The sequence below is a fragment of the Neltuma alba genome, unplaced genomic scaffold (assembly GCF_004799145.2).
Source record: "Neltuma alba isolate B1F8T4 unplaced genomic scaffold, ASM479914v2 tig00006492_pilon, whole genome shotgun sequence".
Taxonomy (NCBI): domain Eukaryota; kingdom Viridiplantae; phylum Streptophyta; class Magnoliopsida; order Fabales; family Fabaceae; genus Neltuma; species Neltuma alba.
The window spans coordinates 2,273-26,929 of NW_021634481.1; the positions used below are offsets into that span (position 1 = coordinate 2,273).

The following is a 24,657-nucleotide window of genomic DNA, read 5'->3' on the forward strand; positions in this document are numbered from 1 at the left end:
TAATAAGTAAATATAAGAGATAAAATAAATTGAGATTTTATATTTACAATCAAATTAATATTTAATTAGCTTTTATATTTAGCAACCAAAGTAACATGTCTAGTAGCATATGCTGATATAATAGAATGTATATAACTTATTTCTTTTTTCAATTCTTGAAAAATTGGATTGAAATTATTTAGGCAAGGACTTTGTTTACCAACATTTTTTTTATCTGTTTCCAAGAAAAAAAAGCATTGCTTATTTTTTGTTGCCCTTGTGTTAACTTACACACAAGCAGAAGGTAGTATTATTTTTACGAAAGAAGTTAATCTTTAATCTCTAAACTTCACCTAGGTTAGAAATTGGTTATTACAGTAATTGATAATAGGAAAGAAGATAAATGAACTAAACAGTAAAATATCAACTCAATCTACATCCAATATATCATTTCATATCCTATTTATAGACCTACCCTTCTTGTTATTTACCTAATTACCCTCACTAGTGCTATTACCACATATCAATATGCTGCCCCCAACAAGAGATACTTGTCCTCAAGGATCAGTACAAAAGCAGAAAGTAAAACATAGATTTAGCATAGGACTTTTTCTTTTTTTTAAATAAGGAAAAATTAGTGGACATCAAAACCCAAGCATGTTGCAATCTTCGTCAGTCCAAAGGCCCCATTGTCACGTTCCATATTAGCCCATGTGATGATCCCCATTGCGACATATACATGCACCCCACATCCATCCACAAGCCCTTGGACCCATATACGTTAAAGGCCTAACCAGTATCCAGATTATTGGGTATAGCACCATGAGGATGACCCCCATTTTCAATAGGTTTCTGCTTGCTGCCACGTGACATCCACCGTAACCACTTTTGGAGCCAATCCTCGTGAACGCACATCGCGGGGACAAATTCAGTAACTCCCAGCAATAATCCGACGCCCATGATTACTTGCACAGCTTTTTCCGACCCATCTCCTCCAACGGCATCTCTACCCGACCCAAATGCAAAGTCAACACCGTTCGTGAAGATCCGTTTCTTGCCATCATCAATCGACATCACTTTCCGAGCAATGTGGTCGGAACCCCTGTGATTGCTGAGTGATGCGCATTGCTCGGATGAAGGTAGAGGAGTTCGCATGAATGAGGAGAAGAATACTTGCGGTGGAGAAGGAGGCATACAACGTTTGTTCATCGCAACTTTCCCATCCTTGCACCAGCGAAATTTGAAACCCAGAGGGAGAAGAATTCTCTTTGAAAAAGCTAGAACGATGGGACCACATACTCAAGGTTGAGGTGTTGTTGAGACTCCATTGTCGAACCCATGATGTGAACAGCTTTGGTGAGTGAGGTGATGGCTGAGGAAGATAAGGATTAGGATTAGCATGGCTATGCATTGCTAAGTCAGAATTGAAGTTGCGTGTGGTATTTGCATTACTCGGCAGCTTAATTGGAGAGATTGAGAATGATTGATAACACACAGGTGGCTGGAATGCTGAGAAGGACAGTAATGCAGAAGACAGAGGCGTGCTTGCAATCATTGAGAACGAACTGCTAATCATGAACGAGTAGGGCAGCTGAGGCTTGGTCTTCATCCCAAGTGATTCCCGTAATGGGTCAGACTTAGGGTCCAGAATCGAAGACGATCGTAATGACTCAAAAAAACTAGTTCCAACAATGAACGGAGAAGCGGTCATCGGAGAAAACAGTCGAGCAGAAAGGATTGAGGGTGTGTTATCGGGCACACCTTGGCGAGGTGGGGAGTTCAGTACTCGGGTCGCTCGACCATTTCGACGATGCAAATAGAGAAAACCATGGCGGCGAAGCGCATCGGCACCTTCATGACTTAGCAGAGGCTCTGATTTTGTCAATTCTCGATTTGCTCCCACCTTCTCTTCCATCTCAAGTTTTCCTTCTTCATTTGCGTCAGTTTCATCGACTAGAGTCGGATCGCTCACGTCCGCAGCAACATCGTCATTTTCAGATGGCACGTGTTTGTTTGAATCAGCTGCATTCAGCTTCAAATCCTCAACAGCCTCTGTTTCTAGAAGTTCATCACTCATGTCTTTAGCAACAGTAATGGCGAGATTAGAAATCTCACCGGATGTTTCCTCTATTCCTTCCGATACAGCATGATTCAGGATCTCGAACTCCTTTTGCTCACCTATTCTGTGTTCATTGTCGAGGTCTCGATTGTGTGGTCCATATTAGTCTTGAAAATCAGCCAAACGCATTGCACTGGCAAGAGTGGTTGGAGTGAGGAGGCAACAACTCCTTGGATCTCTGGACAAAGTCCATTAATGAAGATGTCGATGGCTGTTGATTCTGATAAGTGTGTGCGTGACAGAAGAGTTTCAAACTGCTCTTGATACTCTAGTAGAGTTGTTTCTTGTTTCAATTGGAGCAATGCAGTGATTGCCGACAAGATCGATCTTCCGGCGACCATCGGAGGTGGCAGCCAGAAGGCTGGCTCTGATGCCATTGATAACAGTAGAGAAGAGAAATGAACTAAACAGTAAAATATCAACTCAATCCACATCCAATACATCATTTCATATCCTATTTATAGACCTACCCTTCTCGTTATTTACCTAATTACCCTCACTATTGCTATTACCATATATCAGTAATACTTTTAATTTGTTAGTCTCTCCATCATAATCCTAACTAAATGTTGTTTAATTGAAGCTAAGAAGGCTAATGATGTACTAATATCAAAAGCCACGTTGGATAAGTTGGTGCTTACAAAGCAAGAAGTTGTTGACATGGCGAACCACATGGGTCAACTAATTTTTTTTTTTTCCTGGTTACAAGTGTCAACTAAAGTTTTTGTCTTTGGTACAATCAACTGAAGCTAAAATACTCCTTCTGTCCTTAATGTAGGATCTAATTTGAAAGTTGATATTGATCTTATATGTAAGACCTATTTTACGTGTTTATTAATTTTTTTCCCAAATTAACTCTATTGGTATTTCCTCAACAATAATCAAGTGAGAGAGGGGGAATTAAGAAGATGTTTTGTTTTAGACAAAATATATCATATTAATTAATTTAGCAAATATTTTTAATTTACTCAAATTAATTAATTAGGTCTTATATCAAAGATTGGAAAGGTAACTTCAATTTGTCTTTTTGAAAATCATAGTTAGGCTTGGGCTGTTGCTGGGCTCTTCATCCATTGACCAAATCCAGTTTCATGTCCAAAACTCGATGGAGAATTTTATAGGCCTCCTTTTTAATTAATTAATTATTTAATTTATATCTGGTTTTTTTTTTTTTAAGGTACAAACATGGGATGTGATTCTGGAAATACAATATTATGTCTGTTCATAATTACTAATCGAATTCGTCTCCACAGAAGCTCTCTCTTTATGTACCATGCTGAAACAAAGAAAGCACAATGTATTTACTATTTAGCACTGAACTATGACTATCTAGCCAAAGAACTCTCTCCACTGATTCGACCAAATGAGTAATCAATTTGACTTTGAATTCCACGGGCTATCTCCATAGCCAAACATTGTCTCAATTCCATCACTACGTGACTCATTGTTGGCCTGTTTAAGGAAGAAGGTGCCACACAAGCCATTGCAGTTTCCAGTGCTTTTGTTGCCGAATCAATATCAAAGTTTCCCTGTAATCTTGAATCCACCATATCAACAATCTTGCTTTCAGCTAGCATGAGATTAACCCACTGAACTATGTGAGGTTTTTCTTCAGTCTTGGCTATGGCAGGTTGTCCTGTGATTATCTCAAGAAGAACAATCCCAAAGCTATAAACATCACTTTTTTCGTTCAACTTGTTTGACATATTGTACCTGCATGACAGAAAAACTGCAACTTAACCTATGGCTTAAGAGAAAAACACAAGAAGAATATATGACTAATTCGGCTTAGGTAGCTTAGAGGGCTAGCAAAAACTTACTCGGGGTCAAGATATCCTGGGGTGCCAGCTATCACAGTAAATATATGCGTATCATCTTCATCACGAAAGATTTTTGACAATCCAAAATCAGCTATTTTTCCACGAAAAAATTCATTCAGTAAGATGTTTTTGGGCTTAACATCTCTGTGAACAATCGGTGGCTTACAACCCGTATGCAGATACTCCAAGCCTACAGTTAGAAGTGAAGAAACCTTTGCTGCATAAACGGAAGGTTCAAAAAGGAAATTAAGGGAAACATTATTTCTTTGCTAACCTTCTGCGGCATCCACTGCAATTTGTAGCCGTTGTTTCCAGTTCAAGATATTTACATTTTTCTCTGCATTAAAATAAGTTGCATAAAAATTTGCTCAGTTGTATACACCTAGATTTGATTCTTGAATCAACTTTCAAACTTCACCTTAAGATATATACTTAGTTATATACGGGCTGTTTAATGTCTCTTCATAACTTCCTTATAAGGAGTAAATTTTTTTATGGACTCGAGGGATCATATGGCAAATACCTGATAAATGCTTGGCTAAGTCGCCATTAGCCATATACTCATAGATGAGGGCAACGTTGGTGCCATCGTCACAATATCCTATCAGAGAAGTCAAGTGTTTATGGTGAACTTTAGCAAGTTTTGCCTGTTAATCAGAAAGTGGTAACTTCAGTTTGTATGAATCTGAAGGTATCTCAAAATCTATATGAATGCATGTAGAATTGGTTGATAAGATGATTTGATAGCATGATATATTTATGATGAAGACTCAATATGTTACCATACCTCTGCCTGAAATTGCAGATATCCTTGACCTGAGGGAGAGAGCATTTTGACAGCAACCTGAGTGTTATTTATGATGCCGTGGTACACTGTTCCAAATGCTCCTTTTCCCAAAACGTTTTCAAAGTTGTTGGTAATGCTACAAACTTCAGCATATGTGAATTCTTGTTTCTTCAGCCCTAGCTCTTTGTTTATTCTGGAATAAGCACTCAGCTTCACTGGATAGATGGGAACTGTGTGATAAGAAAGAGTATGCTTATGCAGTAAAAAGAAACACCCCCCTTCCTTTCTGATTTACTTGTCTTGCAGAACACAGTCAGACTTCCTTTGATAAATAGGATGACTGTGTTCATTAGAAGCAGTCTGACTTTTTTATTTATTGGTCTAAAACTTCTATACCCAAGAAAGAAAATTTTGCCTCCTTACTTGAATTTTTACCAATAGAATACATTAGACATGTACCTATTTTTTTCCTTCTGGAGATGCAGAAAGTAATTGTGGCTGCCAGCAGCATGAAGGCTCCAGCTAGTGATGACACTAATGGAATGACGAACCTTGCCTTCCTACTCTTACATGAGTCTTCTGAAGAGCAAAGATTTGGATTTCCGCCAAAACTTGCATTTAAAATGAAAGTTGAACAAGTCATAACACAACAATCTACCAAAGAACAACTGATGATAAGAGCATTAGCTTAACCAGCGCTTCTAAAATTGAACAGAAATTAAATGCTAGATTGTATAAAGCTACTCTTGACTTTGAGATATGATAGATTACTTCTAAACTCCAACACTGAACAACGAATTCCCCTTGAGATTATAAATTTGTGCAGATAACTCTCCTGTGATCGGTTAGTTATTTCACTAGTAGAAGCATACACTTCAAAAGAATTATCCGCACATTCACACGACCTAAAGTCCAAAAGGATTACTTACCCATAAGCCGAGGTTGAAGATGGTTATTTGCACAAAAAATGTAGTGAAATATCAAACTGACTAATGAAACAAGGTTTATTTACACCAATTTAAAGTTTTAGGGAATTTATTGATAAATTTTAGAAGTATGCTCAAGATCCCAAGTTATGGGGTACTATTCAAATTAGCTAAGAGAATTAAAAAAATACAACCATTTTCACTTCATTTACTAACACTCACTTCAATCATAAAACTTAAAATTATCCATCCTTTGGGAGTTGAGAATTTTGGAATTTAGGGCTGCATATTCCATTCTTGCACAAGAGAAAATGGTATAGAGTGGCATCCCCGTTAACTGAAAGGGTGAAAGTTTAAGAGACTAAATTTTTAGTTTAAGAAAAATGAATTTCTCTCTAAATGAAAACTTCAAAAGGAGCATATATACCTGAGTTTAAGTGATCCATTCTTTGACTTCTCAATAAGTTTTGTAGGAATTGTTCCTGATAGCTGATTGCCTTCCAGTTCTCTTCAATAAACAAAAAATATCAGTTTTAGTATCTTGTTCTCTAGAATATACATGTTTTTATGAGGAATTTAAGAACCCAGGTGAAAATTGAAACAATTTACTTACAGAACCCTCAAGAACTGCAGCTGAGAGAGGAAACCAGGTACATCTCCAACTAAATTGTTGTTTGACAAATCCCTAAAATGATAATAAATTATATTCACGGATCCTCAACTGTAAGTTATTATTTTCTAGAAATTGAGATACTTACAAGTACTCGATCGCCTTCAAATTGGATATGTCTGGAGCTATGTTTCCAGTTAATCCTCCAGACGATAAGTTCCTGAATGCAAAGCAGTATGGAAGTTCATCACTACTGTTAAAGGGAGAATTCAAAATGTAAAATCTTCAACTTTTTCAGGGCTATTTTATTCGAAACTCACAAGGAGGTGATCCTTGGGAGGCCAGATCCATCATAGCTGCAGTTAAGACCGTCCCACAAGTATGCCCGTGGAGTACAAGGGTCTCCTTGCCAGTTTCTCTTGATCCCATAAGATAATTTGATGTTCGTGATTGCATCAACTTTTATAATACAAGTAATCCAGTCAAATGAAATAAAGAACTGTGAATAATCATGATAATACTTGAAGAAACTGCAACCGGTGAACATACCATCTGTTTGCTGTGTTTGTGACTGAGAGAGGTCCTTAGTCATATATATCTCAATGGCATTGAAAAGAGGAGGAAGAGTAGATCTATCCGTTGTATTGATCCAAACATCAAGCCAACGTTGAGTTGTCATACCCCTACTATAATACAAGGTTTTAAGGTACAAAGGACTGATATCAGCCATTAAAAGGTCTCCATTCAAGAATATGTCAAATTCTCTGATTTGGTTTGCTTGGAGTTTCTGGATTTCAGCAAAGTACAAGTATGCGTTGTATATGGAGGGATTGTGCCCAAGCTGGAAGCGAAATTCCAATTTGTTGCTGACATTTGCTGGAGTTGCTGCTGTTCTCATGACAGTGGAAGGTGGGTAAGTTATGAAGTCGGATGATGATGATCCTTCGTCTACAGGGAGTGATGTATTTATCTGTCTCCAGTCTTTTGAGTTAAAAGGTGTCCATATTCGATCATAGATGTCATCTGGGTACCTTCAACATTGGGTGAAACATCAGTGAGTAGTAAATTGAAACTCAAATTTCCAAGAAAGGTTCATCTTTTATTTCTTCAACTATAGGTATTTTCTTGCAATATAGTTCCTTGTTAAGAAGATATCTTCAGTTTTGTCCATTAATCCTATTTCCATCCATAAATATAGACCTTGACCTAGCCATGGAATTCTTAATTAGAAAGCACTAATCTTATGAAATTCTTCCCATTTTCTTTGTTAGTTAGATTTTCATGATGTAATGACTCACCTGACTGATTCCCCATCCTGCAGCCCTATATCATACCGAGCCAAGAGCTGCAGGGAGCTGGCGAGATAGGCATTGCTGTCAAGAACTCTTAGCTCCAACACTGATATGAAAGGTTTACCATTGTTGGTGTTAAAAAGGCACACATGAACGTAATCTGATGAAGCAGCATAAATTATTTCTTTGGTTACTATCTCAGATGCATTCTGAAACGTCAGGGAGTCCCACCATTTAGCTCCCAGATAGATATCAAATTTGGGGAGAGAGTTTTCACCGTCATAGTTTCCATACATGAACATGGCTCTCACTAAGAACTTTCTGCTCCTTCCTTGAGGAGCAGCAAGAGTATAGCAGTTCCTGCTTCCTTCTGGGAAGCTTCTAACATTCCGGAACTGCTTTTTAAGGGTCTGCGTCTTATGTTTAGATGATATGCTGTGACTAAGTCCAGTGGATATGATGTTGGAGTCTGAAGTATAATAGATGGAAGTAGTTTCATCTGTGTAGCTTGGTTTATCCACAAATCCACAATCAATACTGATAAATCCTGCAAAAAGGGTAAGATTCAATGATTCATTTGCAAGAAATATGAAGATGTGATTGCAGTCAGATGAGCAAGATCGGATTAGCCAACCTGATTGGTTCTGAGAATGAACAAGAACTGCAAGAGTCAAAAGTTGAAGTAATGCCAACTTTTGCATTTGAAGAGTTGAAAGGTTTTGCAGACTCCAAAATTACCTTGTTCTTTTGGAAAAAAAAAATATGCCAACTTTTTGGCTCACTAATTATGTTATTCATTGTCTCCATACTTCTTTGAAAGAAACATCAAACAATTAAAAAAAAAAAAGACGGGAAAAAACACAGAAGAACCGGTTCCTTCTTTAGACCAATTCTAAAGTTGAATTCTTCAACTTAAGATGTAACCTTCTCTTTTATTTAGTTCATCGTCGTTGATAAGAGGTTAAGGTTGTACCTGTAGATGAAATCTTGGATTTCTCATAAAATACTTAATTCAACAATCAGATGAAATTCCACCAGAATTTGAAATTACATGGTGAACTAGAAGGGTCACTGGAACCAAGCATGGCCTGCAATGTTCGACTTGGGCAAATAGTTGACATTCTGTTAATCAAACAAGTTCTCATATCTTGGGCCAAAAAAAAAAAAAAGTTACGTGCCAAACCTTGAGATGACTACAATTAGTTATATATAGTATATCTACAAAACTTTTGCCATGTGGTGACTGTCCTCTCCCCCCCCCCCAAAAAAAAAAAAAAACCAGTAGTAGACTTCTACAAAAATCTTATCTGATATCAGTGTTTATCAGGTTGTGCACAATTGGATTTCTCTCCGAAATATCAATTCCGATGCAATAGACATTCTTAGTTATCTTATGATCATAATCTGTTTACTTTGTTTTGCTTACAAGAGAAAGACAAAGACGCATATCCACTTTTGAATAAATAAATATTCCAAAGGGCATAATAAAAATTGCCTGTTAGTTATATATCCATATATAAAAACAGATTGTCGCTGCCATTCTGCCACGGCCCCTAAACGATGTGTTGAAATTGTAAGTTTTTTTATATTAACTTGATAATGCGATTGAGTGATGTCTGACGCCATGATTTAGCAATTTTAAATGAGAAAATGATGATAAAATCCCTGGTAGGGATTTTGTGACAATAAAGTCTTATGGAATATGAAAATATCATTACAGTCTATGCTCTTTAATTGTATATAAATTTTGAAATTTATTCATAGAAATGTCCTTTTTCCGGGCCTTCTAGCCCAATGACATTAAGCACCTCCCTTAGGTCTTAAACTGTGAGCTCGACTCTCCATAAGTATGATAGGTGTATGAGTTCCTTTCATTGGATTAAGAATGACAAAAAAAATTATCAAAATGTCTTTTCTTTCAAAAGGTTAGGGAAAAAACATATCATTTCTGTTTAGAATCAAGTATCACATTCTTCTCCATAAAAGCCATCCCTCTGTTTCTTTCTTCTTCTTTTTTTCCTGATAAATTTTTATATGATATCAATATTGATCATATTGTGGACACTTGGACTGCTCTCACCCAACCCAAATACTAATCTCAGAGCAATGGACATTATCAGTGACAATATAATCCTTAATCAGTTAATATTGTTTTGCTGACAAGGTAAGGACAAACCCCTCTCCACATATGAACATAAACATGCTAGATATTCTCAAATTTAAAAATATGAACTTCTCTTTTGTTATTTATCGTTAGCAGGAGATTGACGTTGTAGTTGTAAATTGAACGGTGGGTTTTTCCCAGAGATTTAATCAACAGAAACAGAGCACGCACTTGACCAGCGTAAATAGTTTAGTTCTCTGTTGGTCAAACTAGTACTTGTATATCCCAAATGTTGAAATGACTCAATTAGTTTATATTTATGTAGAAGACTTTTTTCATGATTATATTCAGATTAGTCATATCAATTCGACATGTTGAAACTCAAACGTGAGAATTTTCACACCAAGCACACCCCGAAAAAAAAACGTGAATTCAGATTTTAGATAACAAATCATCTCAATGGAAACGCCGAAGCTCTTGGATTGCTTGTTTTCCCATCGTCTTTCGCTCGTCCTTGCAACAAGAGTCAGAGCAGATTATTTCATAATAGCAGCCAAAAATTTCAATTTCCAGTGATTTCATCAAATATCTGGAATTTTAATTCACGCACTAAAACTACCAATGAATAGCTTCTACACAAAAGCATTTGTACTTCCATCCCACAGTACAAAATCTATAAAATAATACTCTATTGATCCAATTCCGCGAATATACAGCTTTCACCTCCAAGACCCAAAGTAATAGTTGATGGAACAGAATTGAAGCGAATACAGATCTTCATGTTACTGTCGAAGTAAAATTCAACAACAGTATGAAAGAAAACTTATTTCCAGAACTAAATGATACATTTTGCCCTTCTTAACCATTACAGAGGGCGAAGAACAAAGAAACTACTCTGTTAGTTAAAAAAGAAGAAATCGGCACCAGCTTCCTAGTTGGTAGGACTTATTATGCAGCCACTGACCTCCTCATTTTTCATTCTTATTTCTTTTTCATATTGGAAAAGTAACAAGAGCGAGGGGTATTGAGCTTTTTATCATCCTACGCCACCTTAAACTCCCGGAATCGGATACTGAGTGGTGAGAGCTTCGACTTTTTTACGAAGGCTTGAAATCTGATCTTTCAAAGGAAATTCAAGGGATGACACAAACTGCATGAAGTCTTGGAGCTTTGTTCCCGGGGCCAGACGTTTGGATACTGAGTGGTGAGAACTTGTATTATTTTAAGGGAAAATTTCACTGAACGACCGTTGAAGACAATTAATTTCCAATAGCCCCCAAAACAATCTGAAAAGCCACTGCAGGACCATGGGGTGAATTGAAATTAATTTCAGAACTAAAAAGACAGTGTTTCCTCTCAAACTATTACTCTGAAATTTGAAGTCTTTTCTCTCTCTCTCTCTCTCAACTCCCGATATCTGAAGCCCCTCTCGCTCACTCTCTAAAAATTCCAGTTCATGCAGTGAAGGAGATCGTTCACCTCACCGTCGCTACTGTTGTGGTGAGGAAAGACTTTGCCATCGTCATTGCTCTGCTGCGGAGAGCCTTCGTTGTCGCCCTTGTTCTAGCAACGAGAGCCTCCATCACCACTCCTACAAGTGTTGGACGAGAGCCTTTTGTGTGGATATGAAGCTGGTTAAACTAGAAAGGCTTGCAGGAACGCGAACTCTACATGACTTTATTGCTGAATATAGTTTGTTTTTGTTTTAATAAACAACTATTTTTGTGTACATATGAACCTCAATATGTATTTTTGGAATGGTTCACGAAGTGGCTATGACAATCCGTGAGTTGAAATCTATTTTGTATGGCTATGAATAGATGGAGAATTTCATGACGGTACTTAGAGGTAAACTGCCCTAAGTACTGAACTGAAACTAGCTAGCAACTATATAAATGTGTGAACAAATTAATCGACTTGCAAATGTACGTATTTTTATTGTTAATGCATGTATTCTTATTGCAAAGTTCCTAATTCCACTTGTAAACAGTCATTTCCAAATTTGTGAATTAACGTGTTCAACTTTTTAAATGAAATAAATCTACTTGCAAAAGGACGTATTTCTATTGTTAACGAGTGTATCCGTGTTGCAAATTTCCTAATTTCACTTGTGAACCCTCACTCCTAGGCTTGTGATAAACTTTTTCAATTGAATTAGCTTATTTGTAAATGGATGTGTTATTCTTATTAATATACACATCCTATTTGTAAATTTTCTAATATCAGTTACAAATGATCCCTCCCAGACTTGTAAATAATCATGTTCAACTTCTTAAATTCAACTAACTCACTTATAAATAGACAAATTTTTATTGTTAATATACTTATCCTTCTTGCAAATTGCCTAGGAAGCACTAGTCACAATATCCCTTGTGTGATAGTCATTTTCTATTACTCATGAGTTCATTCATTATTTTGAGTTTGCATTGATGCGCTTGTGTTAATCTATTGACAGTACTTATTGTTGTGTCACAAGAATAATACACTTCACTAAAGTCTGAGTTGTGGTGACTCATTACTCTAAAAGAAATACGCAATCAGTTGCTATTGCAAACTACTTCAAGGGATAAAGACAATAAAAAACAAAACAATGACATAATGTGTTAAAATTTGTGTATGGAGAATTTGCACGATTTTTGTTTTAGGGAATATACTATGAGTAGGTTACATGTCAATTAATTACAATTTGCTGTCTTTCCCCACTAACTTGCAAGTATGTGATGTACTATTGACAACTCGAATTAGAAAATTTACAATAAGAATATGTTGATTAACACTTTGATGTCATAGGTATTTGGTTGTCATATTGGCAATTAGAATTAGGAAATTTGCAATAAAGATACATTGATTTACAAGAGAAACTTGTCCATTTACAAATGGACTAATATAACTAAAAAAGTCATACATGATTATTCACAAGTCTGAGGAGCACTAATCACAAGTGGAATTAGGCAATTTGCAATATGAATATGCATATTAACAACAATAACCCGTCTATTTGCAAGTGATCTAGTTGAATTCTAGAAGTTGGACATGATAATTCATGTTTGGGAGGGACTATTTGCAGCTAGAGTCAGACAATTTGCAAGAAGGATAAGTATATTAACAATAAAAATTTGTCTATTTATAAGTGAGTTAGTTGAATTTAAGAAGTTGAACATGATTATTTACAAGTCTGGGAGGGATCATTTGTAACTGATATTAGAAAATTTACAAATAGGATGTGTATATTAATAAGAATAACACATCCATTTACAAATAAGCTAATTCAATTGAAAAAGTTTATCACAAGCCTAGGAGTGAGGGTTCACAAGTGAAATTAGGAAATTTGCAACACGGATACACTCATTAACAATAGAAATACGTCCTTTTGCAAGTAGATTTATTTCATTTAAAAAGTTGAACACGTTAATTCACAAATTTGGAAATGACTGTTTACAAGTGGAATTAGGAACTTTGCAATAAGAATACATGCATTAACAATAAAAATACGTCTATTTGCAAGTCGATTAATTTGTTCACACATTTATATAGTTGCTAACTAGTTTCAGTTCAGTACTTAGGGCAGTTTACCTCTAAGTACCGTCATGAAATTCTCCATCTATTCATAGCCATACAAAATAGATTTTAACTCACGGATTGTCATAGCCACTTCGTGAACCATTCCAAAAATACATATTGAGGTTCATATGTACACAAAAATAGCTGTTTATTAAAACAAAAAACAAACTATATTCAGCAATAAAGTCATGTAGAGTTCGCGTTCCTGCAAGCTTTTCTAGTTTAACCAGCTTCATATCTACACAAAAGGCTCTCGTCCAACACTTGCAGGAGCGGTGATGGAGGCTCTCGTTGCTAGAACAAGGGCGACAACGAAGGCTCTCCGCAGCAGAGCAATGGCGATGGCAAAGTCTTTCCTCACCACAACAGTAGCAACGGTGAGGTGAACGATCTCCTTCACTACATGAACCGGAATTTTTAGAGAGTGAGCGAGAGGGGCTTCAGATATCGGGAGTTGAGAGAGAGAGAGAGAAGACTTCAAATTTCAGAGTAATAGTTTGAGGGGCAACACTGTCTTTTTAGTTTTGAAATTAATTTCAATTCACTCCCATGGTCCTGCAATGGCTTTTCAGATTGTTTTGGGGGCTATTGGAAATTAATTGCCTTCAGCGGTCCTTCAGTGAAATTTTCCCTTATTTTAATTAGGCTCGAATATTTATCTTCACTATTAGTCACTCTATTGACACATGCCTATATGTTACTGTTTCTGCATGCGGTTTTAATTTCCATCAAATACAATAGAAGTTACAGATTTATTATTCTTCCTTTTTTCTGTCTGTCATGCTTTAAGAGTTCTTTAATTCTACTTTTTTGGTTGACCATTAATTCATTGTGAACTTAAGAGGCCAACTATATTTTCCAGTATACAATGGTTTCTTTTGTTATTATGATTGAGTTTATTACTTTATTATGAGTTAAATAATTGGGTTTATCATCAAGCTAAACCTTGTTATCAATAATTTGTTAAGTAATAAAGTGCTATTTTCTTAACTACTTGGGTTCATGAGGTGGAACGTCAAACTTGTTCTGATATCAATTATTATGACAGTTAATATATAAATTTTGTGAAGCATATATAGTTATTATATATATAATATTATCTAAAATCTAATATTATCAAGTCAGATTTGAGTATTTATAGTTCAAGTTGAGAGTAGTTGTTTGAACATGCATGATATATTTTTTTATTTATGATGGCAAAAAAAAGATATTTTTTTTAATTTATAAAGTTTGAATTTTTGAGCTTATATTACTTGAGAGGAGTCAACTCTTTTTTATTCAACTCAATCATTATTGGTAATATATGACTGTTTATAGATGAAAGCAGATTACGGTCCTGTTTGTTATCACTATTAAAATTATTTATAAGTACGTTTCACATAAGTTAAGACAAAACTCCTCTCATATGTTTATCTTGTATTTTATAAATTATTATTGAAAAACTACTTATAAGTTATTTCAAACAAGCCCTATAAAATTTCTTTTAATGTTAAAATAAAATAAAAAAATTAATTGATACAGTATATGCGTCTTTTCATGTGTAATAATGCAGATCGCGTGTTGACGTTGATTGGATCAAACTTAAGGAAGCTATATTTGGTGGGGTAGTTGGGGATTTCTTACTAAAAATAGAAATTTCGTTGTGAAAGACCCGCAACGGCGAAAATTTCATACTGTGTGTGTAATCAACAAAAATGGCATCCATTCATTATACAACTAACTTGCGTCTTCTAAAAATATCTTTTGCTGAGCTCGTTTATTTTGTTTTTCTTGTAAGGTTTCGCAATTTGCAGATTGCTTTGATTCATCAAATTCTTCACATACTTATGTCATAATTGTTGATTCAGATTTGAATTTGATTCATATTTTAGATAAGTTAGTTAACTCATACTACGTTCCGTCCTCAATACATGAGCTAGATCATTAATTTATTAATATTACCTCCGGTTCTTAATATAAAATTTTGTTTGACTTTTATTTTGATTCTAAATATAAGATCTTCAATTGACTTTGTCTATCATATTTACGTAACTTTTTTCAAGTTAGTCCTTCTAACAATGGTAGTTCTAATCAATACACTTGATTAGCAAAGATATTTTTGAAAAGATAACATCTATTTATTACAAATAACTAACCTAACTTCTTTCCTTAATCTTCTCAAATTAGTCAATTAGCTCTTATAATTAGGATTGGAGGTAGTATTAAGCAAAACAGTTATGTCAGTTATTTGTAATAAGTAGGTATTGTTTTTCTAAATATGTGTAATGAACGTGAGGACTATTTTGATAAAAAATAAATAAATATGGGAGTTAAAATAAATTGGGATATTATATTTACAATCAAACTGAAACTTTAATTAGCTTTTATATTTAGAACCCAAAGTAGTATATTCTAGTGTATATATATAACATATTTCTTTTTTCAATTCTTTAGAAAATTGGATTGAAATTATTTAGGCAAGGACTTCGTTTACCAACGGTTTTGTTTTGTTTTGTTTTTTTTTACCTGTTTCCAACCAAAAAAAAAAAAGTGCATTGCTTGTTTTTGTTGCACTTGATGGCAGCATTATTTTTACGGAAGAATTTAATCTCTAAACTTAATACTTTTAATTTGTTAGTCTCTCTAGCATAATCCTAACTAAATGTTGTTTAATTGAAGCTAAGAAAGCTAATGATGTACTAATATCAAAAGCCACGCTCGATAAGTTGGTGCTTACAAAGCAAGAAGTTGCTGACATGGCGAACCACGTGGGTCAACTAATTTCTTTTTCCAGTTACAAAGGTCAACTAAAGTTTTTGTTTTCGGTACAATCAACTAAAGCTAAAAACTTATTTCACATGTTCATCAATTTTTTTCTCCAAATTAACCCTGGTAGTATTTTCTTATCAATAATCAAGTGAGAGATATAGGGAGAAAATTAAAAAAGATGATTAGGGCGTTTTAAAAAAATACTCCTCCGGTCCTAAATATAAGACCTTATACTTACTAGTATAAAGGCCTTATATTTAGGACCGGAAGAGTATATATCATATTAACTTATTTAACTAACATCATTTATCTACTCAAATAGTTAATTATATCTTATACTCTTCCGGTTTTTAATATAAGACCTAATTGTTAAGTTAATTTTGGTCTTGAATATAAGACCTATTTCTCATATTTATCAATTTTTTTTCTAAATTACCCCTATGAACAACCCCACAACTATAATTAAGTAAGTAAGGGAGGAAGAATATTAAGAAAGATGATTACGGTGTTTTAGGAAAAACATATCATATTTCTTATAATTAACTAACTTATCTAACTTTCTTAATTTAATCAAATTAGTTAAATAGATCTTATATTAATGACTGAAGGAGTATTAAGGAATGGAGGAGTAACTTCAATTTGTCTTTTTGAAAATCGTAGTTAGGCTTGGCCTGTTGCTGGGCTCTTCATCCATTGGCTAAATCCAGTTTCATGTCCAAAACTCGATGGAGATTTTTATAAGCCTCCTTTTTAATTAATTAATTAATCATTTAATTTAGATCTAGTATTTTTTTCTTCGGGGGTACAAACATTGCATGTGATTCTGGAAATACAATATTATGTCAGTTGATAATTAGTAATCGAATTCGTCTCCATAAAAGCTCTCTTTATGTACTATGCTGAAACAAAGAAAGAACAAAATGTATTTGCTTTTTAGCACTTAACCAAAACTATAACTATCTAGCCAAAGAACTCACTCCACTGATTCCACCAAATGAGTAATCAATTTGACTTTGACTTCCACGAGCTATCTCCATAGCCAAACATTGTCTCAATTCCATCACTACATGACTCATTGTTGGCCTGTTTAGGGAAGAAGGTGCCACACAAGCCATTGCAGTATCTAGTGCTTTTGTTGCAGAATCAATATCAAAGTTCCCCTCTAATCTTGAATCGATAATATCTGCAACCTTGCTTTCAGCTAGCATGACATTAACCCACTGAACTATGTGAGGTTTTTCTTCAGTCTTGGCTATGGCGGGTTGTCCTGTAATTATCTCAAGAAGAACAATCCCAAAGCTATAAACATCACTTTTTTCGTTCAACTTGTTCGACATATTGTACCTGCGTGACAGAAAGACTGCAACTTAACCTATGGCTTAAGAGAAAAACACAAAAAGAAAATATGACTAATTCGCTTAGGTAGCTTAGAGGCTGGCAAAAACTTACTCAGGGTCAAGATATCCTGGGGTGCCAGCTATCATGTAATATATGCGTATCATCTTCATCACGAAAGATTTTTGACAATCCAAAATCAGCTATTTTTCCACGAAAACATTCATTCAGTAAGATGTTTTGGGACTTAACATCTCTGTGAACAATTGGTGGCTTACAACCCGTGTGCAGATACTCCAAGCCTACAGTTAAAAGTGAAGAGAATTTCGCTGCATAAATGGAAGGTTCAACATAGTAAATTAAGGCAAAATTCCTTCTTTGCTAACCTTCTGCGGCATCCACTGCAATTTGTAGCCGTTGTTTCCAGTTCAGGATGTTTACATTTTTCTCTGCATTAAAATAAGTTGCATAAAAATTTGCTCAGTTGTATACACCTAGATTTGATTTTTGAATCAACTTTGAAACTTCATCCTAGGGTGTATATTAGTTATATATAGGCTGTTTGAATGCCTCTTACTAACTTCTTCGTAAGAAGTGAAATTTTTGATGGACTTGACGGATCATATGACAAATACCTGATAAATGCTTGGCTAAGTCGCCATGAGCCATATACTCATAGATGAGAGCAACGTTGGTGCCATCGTCACAATATCCTATCAGAGAAGTCAAGTGTTTATGGTGAACTTTAGCAAGTTTTGCCTGTGAATCAGAGAGTCGTAACTTCAGTTTGTATGAATCTGAAGGTAGTTCAAAATCCACATGAATGCATGTAGAATTGGTTGATAAGATGTTTTTATAGCACGATATATTTTATGATGAAGACTCAACAATGTCACCATACCTCTGCCTGAAATTGCAGATATCCTTGACCTGAGGGAGAGAGCATTTTGACAGCAACCTGAGTGTTGCTTAAGATGCCGTGGTACACTGTTCCAAATGCTCCTTTTCCCAAAACCTTTTCAAAGTTCTTGGTGATGCTACAAACTTCAGCATATGTGAATTCTTGCTTCTTCAGCCCTAGCTCCTTCTTTATTCTGGAATAAGCACTCAGCTTCACTGGATAGATGGGAACTGTGAGAGAAGAAAAAGTATGCTTATGCAGTAAAAAGGAACCCCCCCTTCCTTTCTGATTTACTTGTTTTGCAAAGCACAGTCAGACTTCCTTTGATAAGGAGGATGACTGTGTTCATTAGAAGCAATCTGACTTTTTTATTTGTTGGTCAAAAACTTCTATACCCAAGAAAGAAAATTTTGCCTCTTTACTTGAATTTTTATCAATAGAAGAGATTAGACATGTACCTGTTTTTTTCCTTCTGGAAATGCAGAAAGTAATTGTGGCTGCCAGCAGTATTAAAGCTCCAGCTAGTGATGACACTAACGGAATGACGAACTTTGCCTTACTACTCTTACATGAGTCTTCTGAAGAGCAAAGATTTGGATTTCCGCCAAAACTTGCATTTAAAATGAAAGTTGGACAAGTCATAACACAATTATTTACCAAGGAACACACTGATGATATGAGCATTAACTTAGCCAGCACTTCTAAAATTGAAGAGAAATTAAATGCTAGATTGTATAAAGCTACTCTTGACTTTGAGATATGATAGATTACTTCTAAACTCCAGCACTGAACAACGAATTCCCTTGAGATTTTAAATTCGTGCAGATAATTCTCTTATGATCGGTTAGTCATTTCACTAGTAGAAGCATAAACTTCAAAAGAATTATCCGCACATTCACATGACCTAAAGTCCAAAAGGATTATTTACACATAAACCGAAGTTGAAGAGGGTTATTTGCAGAAAAAATGTAGTGAGATATCAAACTAACTAATGAAATAAGGTCTATTTACACCAATTTAAAGTTTTAGGGAATTTATTGGTAAATTTTAGAAGTCTATGCTCAAGATTATAAGTTATGGGGTACTAATCAAAATAGCTAAGAGAATTAAAAAAAAAAAAATACAACCATTTAACTTCACTTCATTTACTAACACTCACTTCAATCATAAAACTTAAAAATTATCCATCCTTTGGCAGTTGGGAATTTTGGAATTTAGGGTTGCGTATTCCATTCTTGCACAAGAGAAAAGGGCATAGAGCTATGCCATCCTAAGGTGCTGCTAAATGGAAGGATCTTATCAACGTCCATGAATGATAAATCATAGCATAGATCAAACTACCGGATTGGAAAATTTGGGTGCTATCATGTGGCTTTGTATCAGTTAAGTTCACAAGTTGGAGATCAGCGGACTCGAACTGCTGACATCCCCCACAAGGTAAACCGCTGCCTCTCAGGCCCCTGACTGATTCTACCATAGAGGCCAGTGATAGACAATAACTCCCCGCGAACACAGCTTACAAAAGGGTGAAAGTTTAAGAGACTAAATTTTTAGTTTAAGAAAAATGAATTTCTCTCTAAACGAAAGCTTCAAAAGGAGCATATATACCTGAGTTTAAGTGATCCATTCTTTGACCTCTCAATAAGTTTTGTAGGAATTGTTCCTGATAGCTGATTGCCTTCTAGTTCTCTTCAATAAACCAAAAAAAAAAAAAAATCAGTTTGAGTATCATTTTCTCTAGAATATACATGTTTTTATGAAGAATTTAAGCATCCAGGTGAAAATTGAAAAAATTTACTCACAGAACCCTCAAGAACTGCAGCTGAGAGAGGAAACTTGGTACATCTCCAACCAAATTGTTGTTTGACAAATCCCTAAAATGATAATAAATTATATTCGCAGATCCTCAACTACAAGTTATTATTTTCTAGAAATTGAGATACTTACAAGTACTCAATCGACTTCAAACTGGATAGATCTGGAGCTATGTTTCCAGTTAATCCACCAGACGATAAGTTCCTGAACGCAAAGCAGTATGGAAGTTCATCACTATTGTTGAAAGGGAGAATTCAAATTATAAGATCTTCAATTTTTCAAGGCTATTTTATTCCAAACTCACAAGGAGGTGATCCTTGGGGGGCCAGATCCATCATAGCTGCAGTTAAGACCGTCCCACAAGTATGCCCGTGGAGTACAAGGGTCTCCTTGCCAGTTTCTCTTGATCCCATAAGATGATTTGATGTTCGTGATTGCATCAACTTTTATAATACAAGTAATCCAGTCAAATTAAATAAAGAACTGTGAATAATCATGATAATACTTGAAGAAACTGCAACCAGTGAACATACCATCTGTTTGCTGTGTTTGTGACTGAGAGAGATCCTTAGTCATATATATCTCAATGGCATTGAAAAGAGGAGGAAGAGTTGATCTATCGGTTGTATTGATCCAAACGTCAAGCCAAGGTTCAGTTATTATAGAAGCATAATACAGGGTTTTAAGGTACAAAGGACTGATATCAGCATTTAAAAGGTCTCCATTCAGGAATATGTCAAATTCTCTGGTTTGGTTTGCTTGGAGTTTCTGGATTTCAGCAAAGTACAAGTATGCGTTGTACATGGAAGCATTGTGCCCAAGCTGGAAGCGAAATTCCAATTTGTTGCTGACATTTGCTGGAGTTGCTGCTGTTCTCATGACAGTGGAAGGTGGGTAAGTTATTAAGTCGGATGATGATGCTGTTGATGATGATCCTTGGTCCACAGGGAGTGATGTATTTATTTGTCTCCAGTCTTTTGAGTTAAAAGGTGTCCATATTCGATCATAGATGTCGTCTGGGTACCTTCAACATTGGGTGAAACATTAGTGAGTGGTAAATTGAAACTCAAATTTCCAAGAAAGGTTCATCTTTTATTTCGTCAACTATAGGTATTTTCTTGCAACATAGTTCCTCGTTAACAAGATATCTTCAGTTTTGTCCATTAATCCTATTTCCATCCATAAATATAAACCTTGACCTAGCTATGGAATTCTTAATTAGAAAGCACTGTATCTTATGAAATTCTCCCAATTTTCCTTGTTAGTGAGAGTTTCATGATGTAATGACTCACCTGACTAATTCACCATCCTGCAGCCCTATATCATACCGAGCCAAGAGCTGCAGGGAGCTGACAAGATAGGCATTGCTGTCCAGAACTCTTAGCTCCAACACTGATATGAAAGGTTTGCCATTGTTGGTGTTAAAAAGGCAAACATGAACATAATCTGATGAAGCAGCATAAATTATTTCTTTGGTTACTATCTCAGATGCATTCTGAAACATCAAAGAGTCCCACCATTTAGCTCCAAGATAGATATCAAACTTGGGGAGAGAGTTTTCACCATCATAGTTTCCATACATGAACATGGCTCTCACTAAGAACTTTCTGCTCCTTCCTTGAGGAGCTGCAACAGTATAGCAGTTCCTGGTTCCTTCTGGGAAGCTTCGAACATTCCAGAACTGCCTTTTAAGGGTCTGCGTCTTATGTTTAGATGATATGCTGCGACTAATTCCAGTGGATATGATGTTGGAATCTGAAGTGTAATAGATGGAAGTAGTTTCATCAGTGTAGCTTGGTTTATCCACAAATCCACAATCAATACTGACGAATCCTGCAAAAAGGGTAAGAGTCCATGATTCATTTGTAAGAAAATATGAAGATGTGATTGCAGTCAGATGAACAAGATCAGATTAGCCAACCTGATTGATTCTGGGAATGAACAAGAACTGCAAGAGTCAAAAGTTGAAGTAATGCCAACTTTTGCATTTGAAGAGTTGAGAGGTCTTGCAGACTCCAAAATTACCTTGTTCTTTTAGAAAAAAATACGCCAACTTTTTGGCTCACTAATCATGCTATTCATTGTCTCCATACTTATTTCAAAGAAAAATCAAACAATTTAAGAAAAAATAGACGGGAAAAAAACACAGAAGAACCAGTTCCTACTTTAGACCAATTCTAAAGTCGAATTCTTCAACTTAAGACGTAACCTTCTCTTTTATTAGTTCATCGTCGTTGACCAGAGGTTAAGGCTGTACCTGTAGATGAAATCTTGGATTTCTCATAGAATATTTAATTCAACAATCAGATGGAATTCCACCAGAATTTGAAATCACATGGTGAACAAGAAGGGTCAATGGAACCAAGCATAGCCTGCAATATTTGACTTGGGCAAATAGTTGACATTCTGTTAATCAAACTAGTTCTAGTATCTCAGGCCAACAAAAAAAAAAAAAACAAAACAAAACAAAGTTACGTGCCAAACCTTCAGATGACTACAACTAGTTATATATAGTATATCTGCAAAACTTTTGCCATGTGGTGACTGTCTTTTCTTTTTTTTTTCCCCCAGTAGTACACCTCTACAAAAATCTTATCTGATATCAGTGTTTATCAGATTATGCACACTTGGATTTCTCTCCGAAATTCAATTCCAATGCAATAGACATTCTTAGTTATCTTATGATCATAATCTGTTTACTTCGTTTTGATTACAAGAGAAAGACAAAGACACATATCCACTTTTGAATATATAAATATTCTAAAGGGTATAATAAAAATTGCCTGTTAGTTATATAAACATATATAAATATAAAAACAGATTGTCACCGCCATTCTGCCACGGCCCCTAAATGATGTGTTGAAACTGTACGTTTTTTATATTAACTTGATAATGCGATTGCGTGACGTCTTACGCCATGATTCAGCAATTTTAAATGAGAAAATGACGATAGAATCCCTGGTAGGGATTTTATGACAATAAGTATAATAGGTGTATGCGTTTCTTTCATTGGATTAAGGACGACAAAATAATTATGAAAATGTCTTTTCTTTCAAAAGGTTAAGAAAAAAACACATAATTTCTGTTTAGAATCAAGCATCACATTCTTCTCCATAAAAAGCTATCTCCCAGTTTCTTTTTTGTTTTTTTGTTTTTGATAAATTTTTATATGATATCAATATTGATCGTATTGTGGACACTTGGACTGCTCTCGCCCAAAGATTAACCTCAAAGCAATGGACATTATCAGCGACAATATAATCCTTAATCAGTTAATATTGTTTTGTTGACAAATCTCCACATATGAACATAAACATGCTAGAGATCTTCAAATTTGAAAATATGAACTTCTCTTTTGTTATTTATCGTTGGCAGGAGATTGACGTTGTAGTTGCAAATTGAATCGTGGGTTTTTCCCAGAGATTTAATGAACAGAAACAGAGCACGCATTTGACCGGCGTAAAGAGTTTTGTCCTCTGGTGGTCAAACTAGTATTTTTATATATATCCCACATGTTGAAATGACTCAATTAGTTTATATTTATGTAGAAGACTTTTTTCATGATTATATTCAGATTAATCATATCAATTCGACATGTTGAAACTCAAACGTGAGAATTTTCACACCAAGCACACCCCCAAAAAACAAGTGTGGAGTCAATTATTTTTGCCATTTGACTTTATATAACCTGTCTATGATATGGTGATTTTGTAATTGAAACATACTGATATGTGGTAACAGTGATAGTGAGTGTAATTAGGTAAATAATGAGAGGGGTAGGTCTATAAATAGGATATAAAATGATGTATTGAAGGTCGATTAAGTTGATATTTTGCTGTTTAATATATATTTCTCTTTCATAATTATGACAGACAGTTTAAACAAGTTTTCATTTTTCCGGGCAAGAAAACATAGATCAATTTTAAGTTTTTAAATTTACTTAAACAGAAGTCTCTTGAACAAAATCTTTCAATTAACAACCTATCTAAAGGTTTGATCATTGATAGAATTTAATGACGTCGTACGATTCGTGTAGCCGACTAAAACTAATGAAATAAGACTTTGTGCTTCATGTTGAAATTGTCTTGCCTGTTTGAAATAGTTTCCTAAAGTTCTATTCCATATAACTCGGTGACTTCCAATTATGACTCTAATTCTAGCGCATCAGACAAGCTGTTTCTCTAATGCAGTAACCTTTTGCCTGCTGATTTGTGTGATGAGCATCATGCTTCTATTTAATTTGCTCATATGATTCATTTTCATAGCCTCTGTAATTTTTTAAAAAAAAAAATAAAGAAAAATCAATACGTGAATTCAGATTTGGATAACAAATCGTCTCAATGGAAACGCCGAAGCTCTTGGATTGCTTGTTTTTCCATCGTCTTTCGCTCGTCCTTGCAACAAGAGTCAGAGCAGATTATTTCATAATAGCAGCCAAAAATTCAACAACAGTATGAAAGAAAACTTATTTCCAGAACTAAATGATACATTTTGCCCTTCTTAACCATTACAGAGGGCGAAGAACAAAGAAACTACTCCGTTAGTTCAAAAAGAAGAAATCGGCACCAGCTTCCTAGTTGTTAGGACTTATTGTGCAGCCACTATGTCATTTAGATAAAAAGCTAAGGTAAAAGAATCACCAATAACAACTCCTCCTAGA

The 24,657-nt window shown here is 35.1% G+C and overlaps 1 protein-coding gene and 1 pseudogene across 1 annotated transcript; both read right to left on the reverse strand.

The window, feature by feature from the left end:
* Positions 1 to 3,423: 3,423 nt before the first annotated feature.
* On the reverse strand, positions 3,424 to 8,654 carry LOC114750516 (probable LRR receptor-like serine/threonine-protein kinase At1g05700). The gene is made up of 13 exons (XM_028939106.1): positions 8,585 to 8,654; positions 7,540 to 8,194; positions 6,791 to 7,272; positions 6,562 to 6,700; positions 6,390 to 6,461; positions 6,245 to 6,316; positions 6,059 to 6,139; positions 5,165 to 5,316; positions 4,706 to 4,935; positions 4,442 to 4,565; positions 4,193 to 4,255; positions 3,919 to 4,108; positions 3,424 to 3,811 (listed from the first exon to the last, which is right to left on the reverse strand). The coding sequence occupies exons 1-13, from the start codon at positions 8,652 to 8,654 to the stop codon at positions 3,424 to 3,426; spliced, it is 2,718 nt and encodes a 905-aa protein (XP_028794939.1).
* An 8,223-nt stretch (positions 8,655 to 16,877) lies between these two features.
* Positions 16,878 to 22,044, reverse strand: LOC114750520 (probable LRR receptor-like serine/threonine-protein kinase At1g05700; annotated as a pseudogene).
* Positions 22,045 to 24,657: the final 2,613 nt, after the last annotated feature.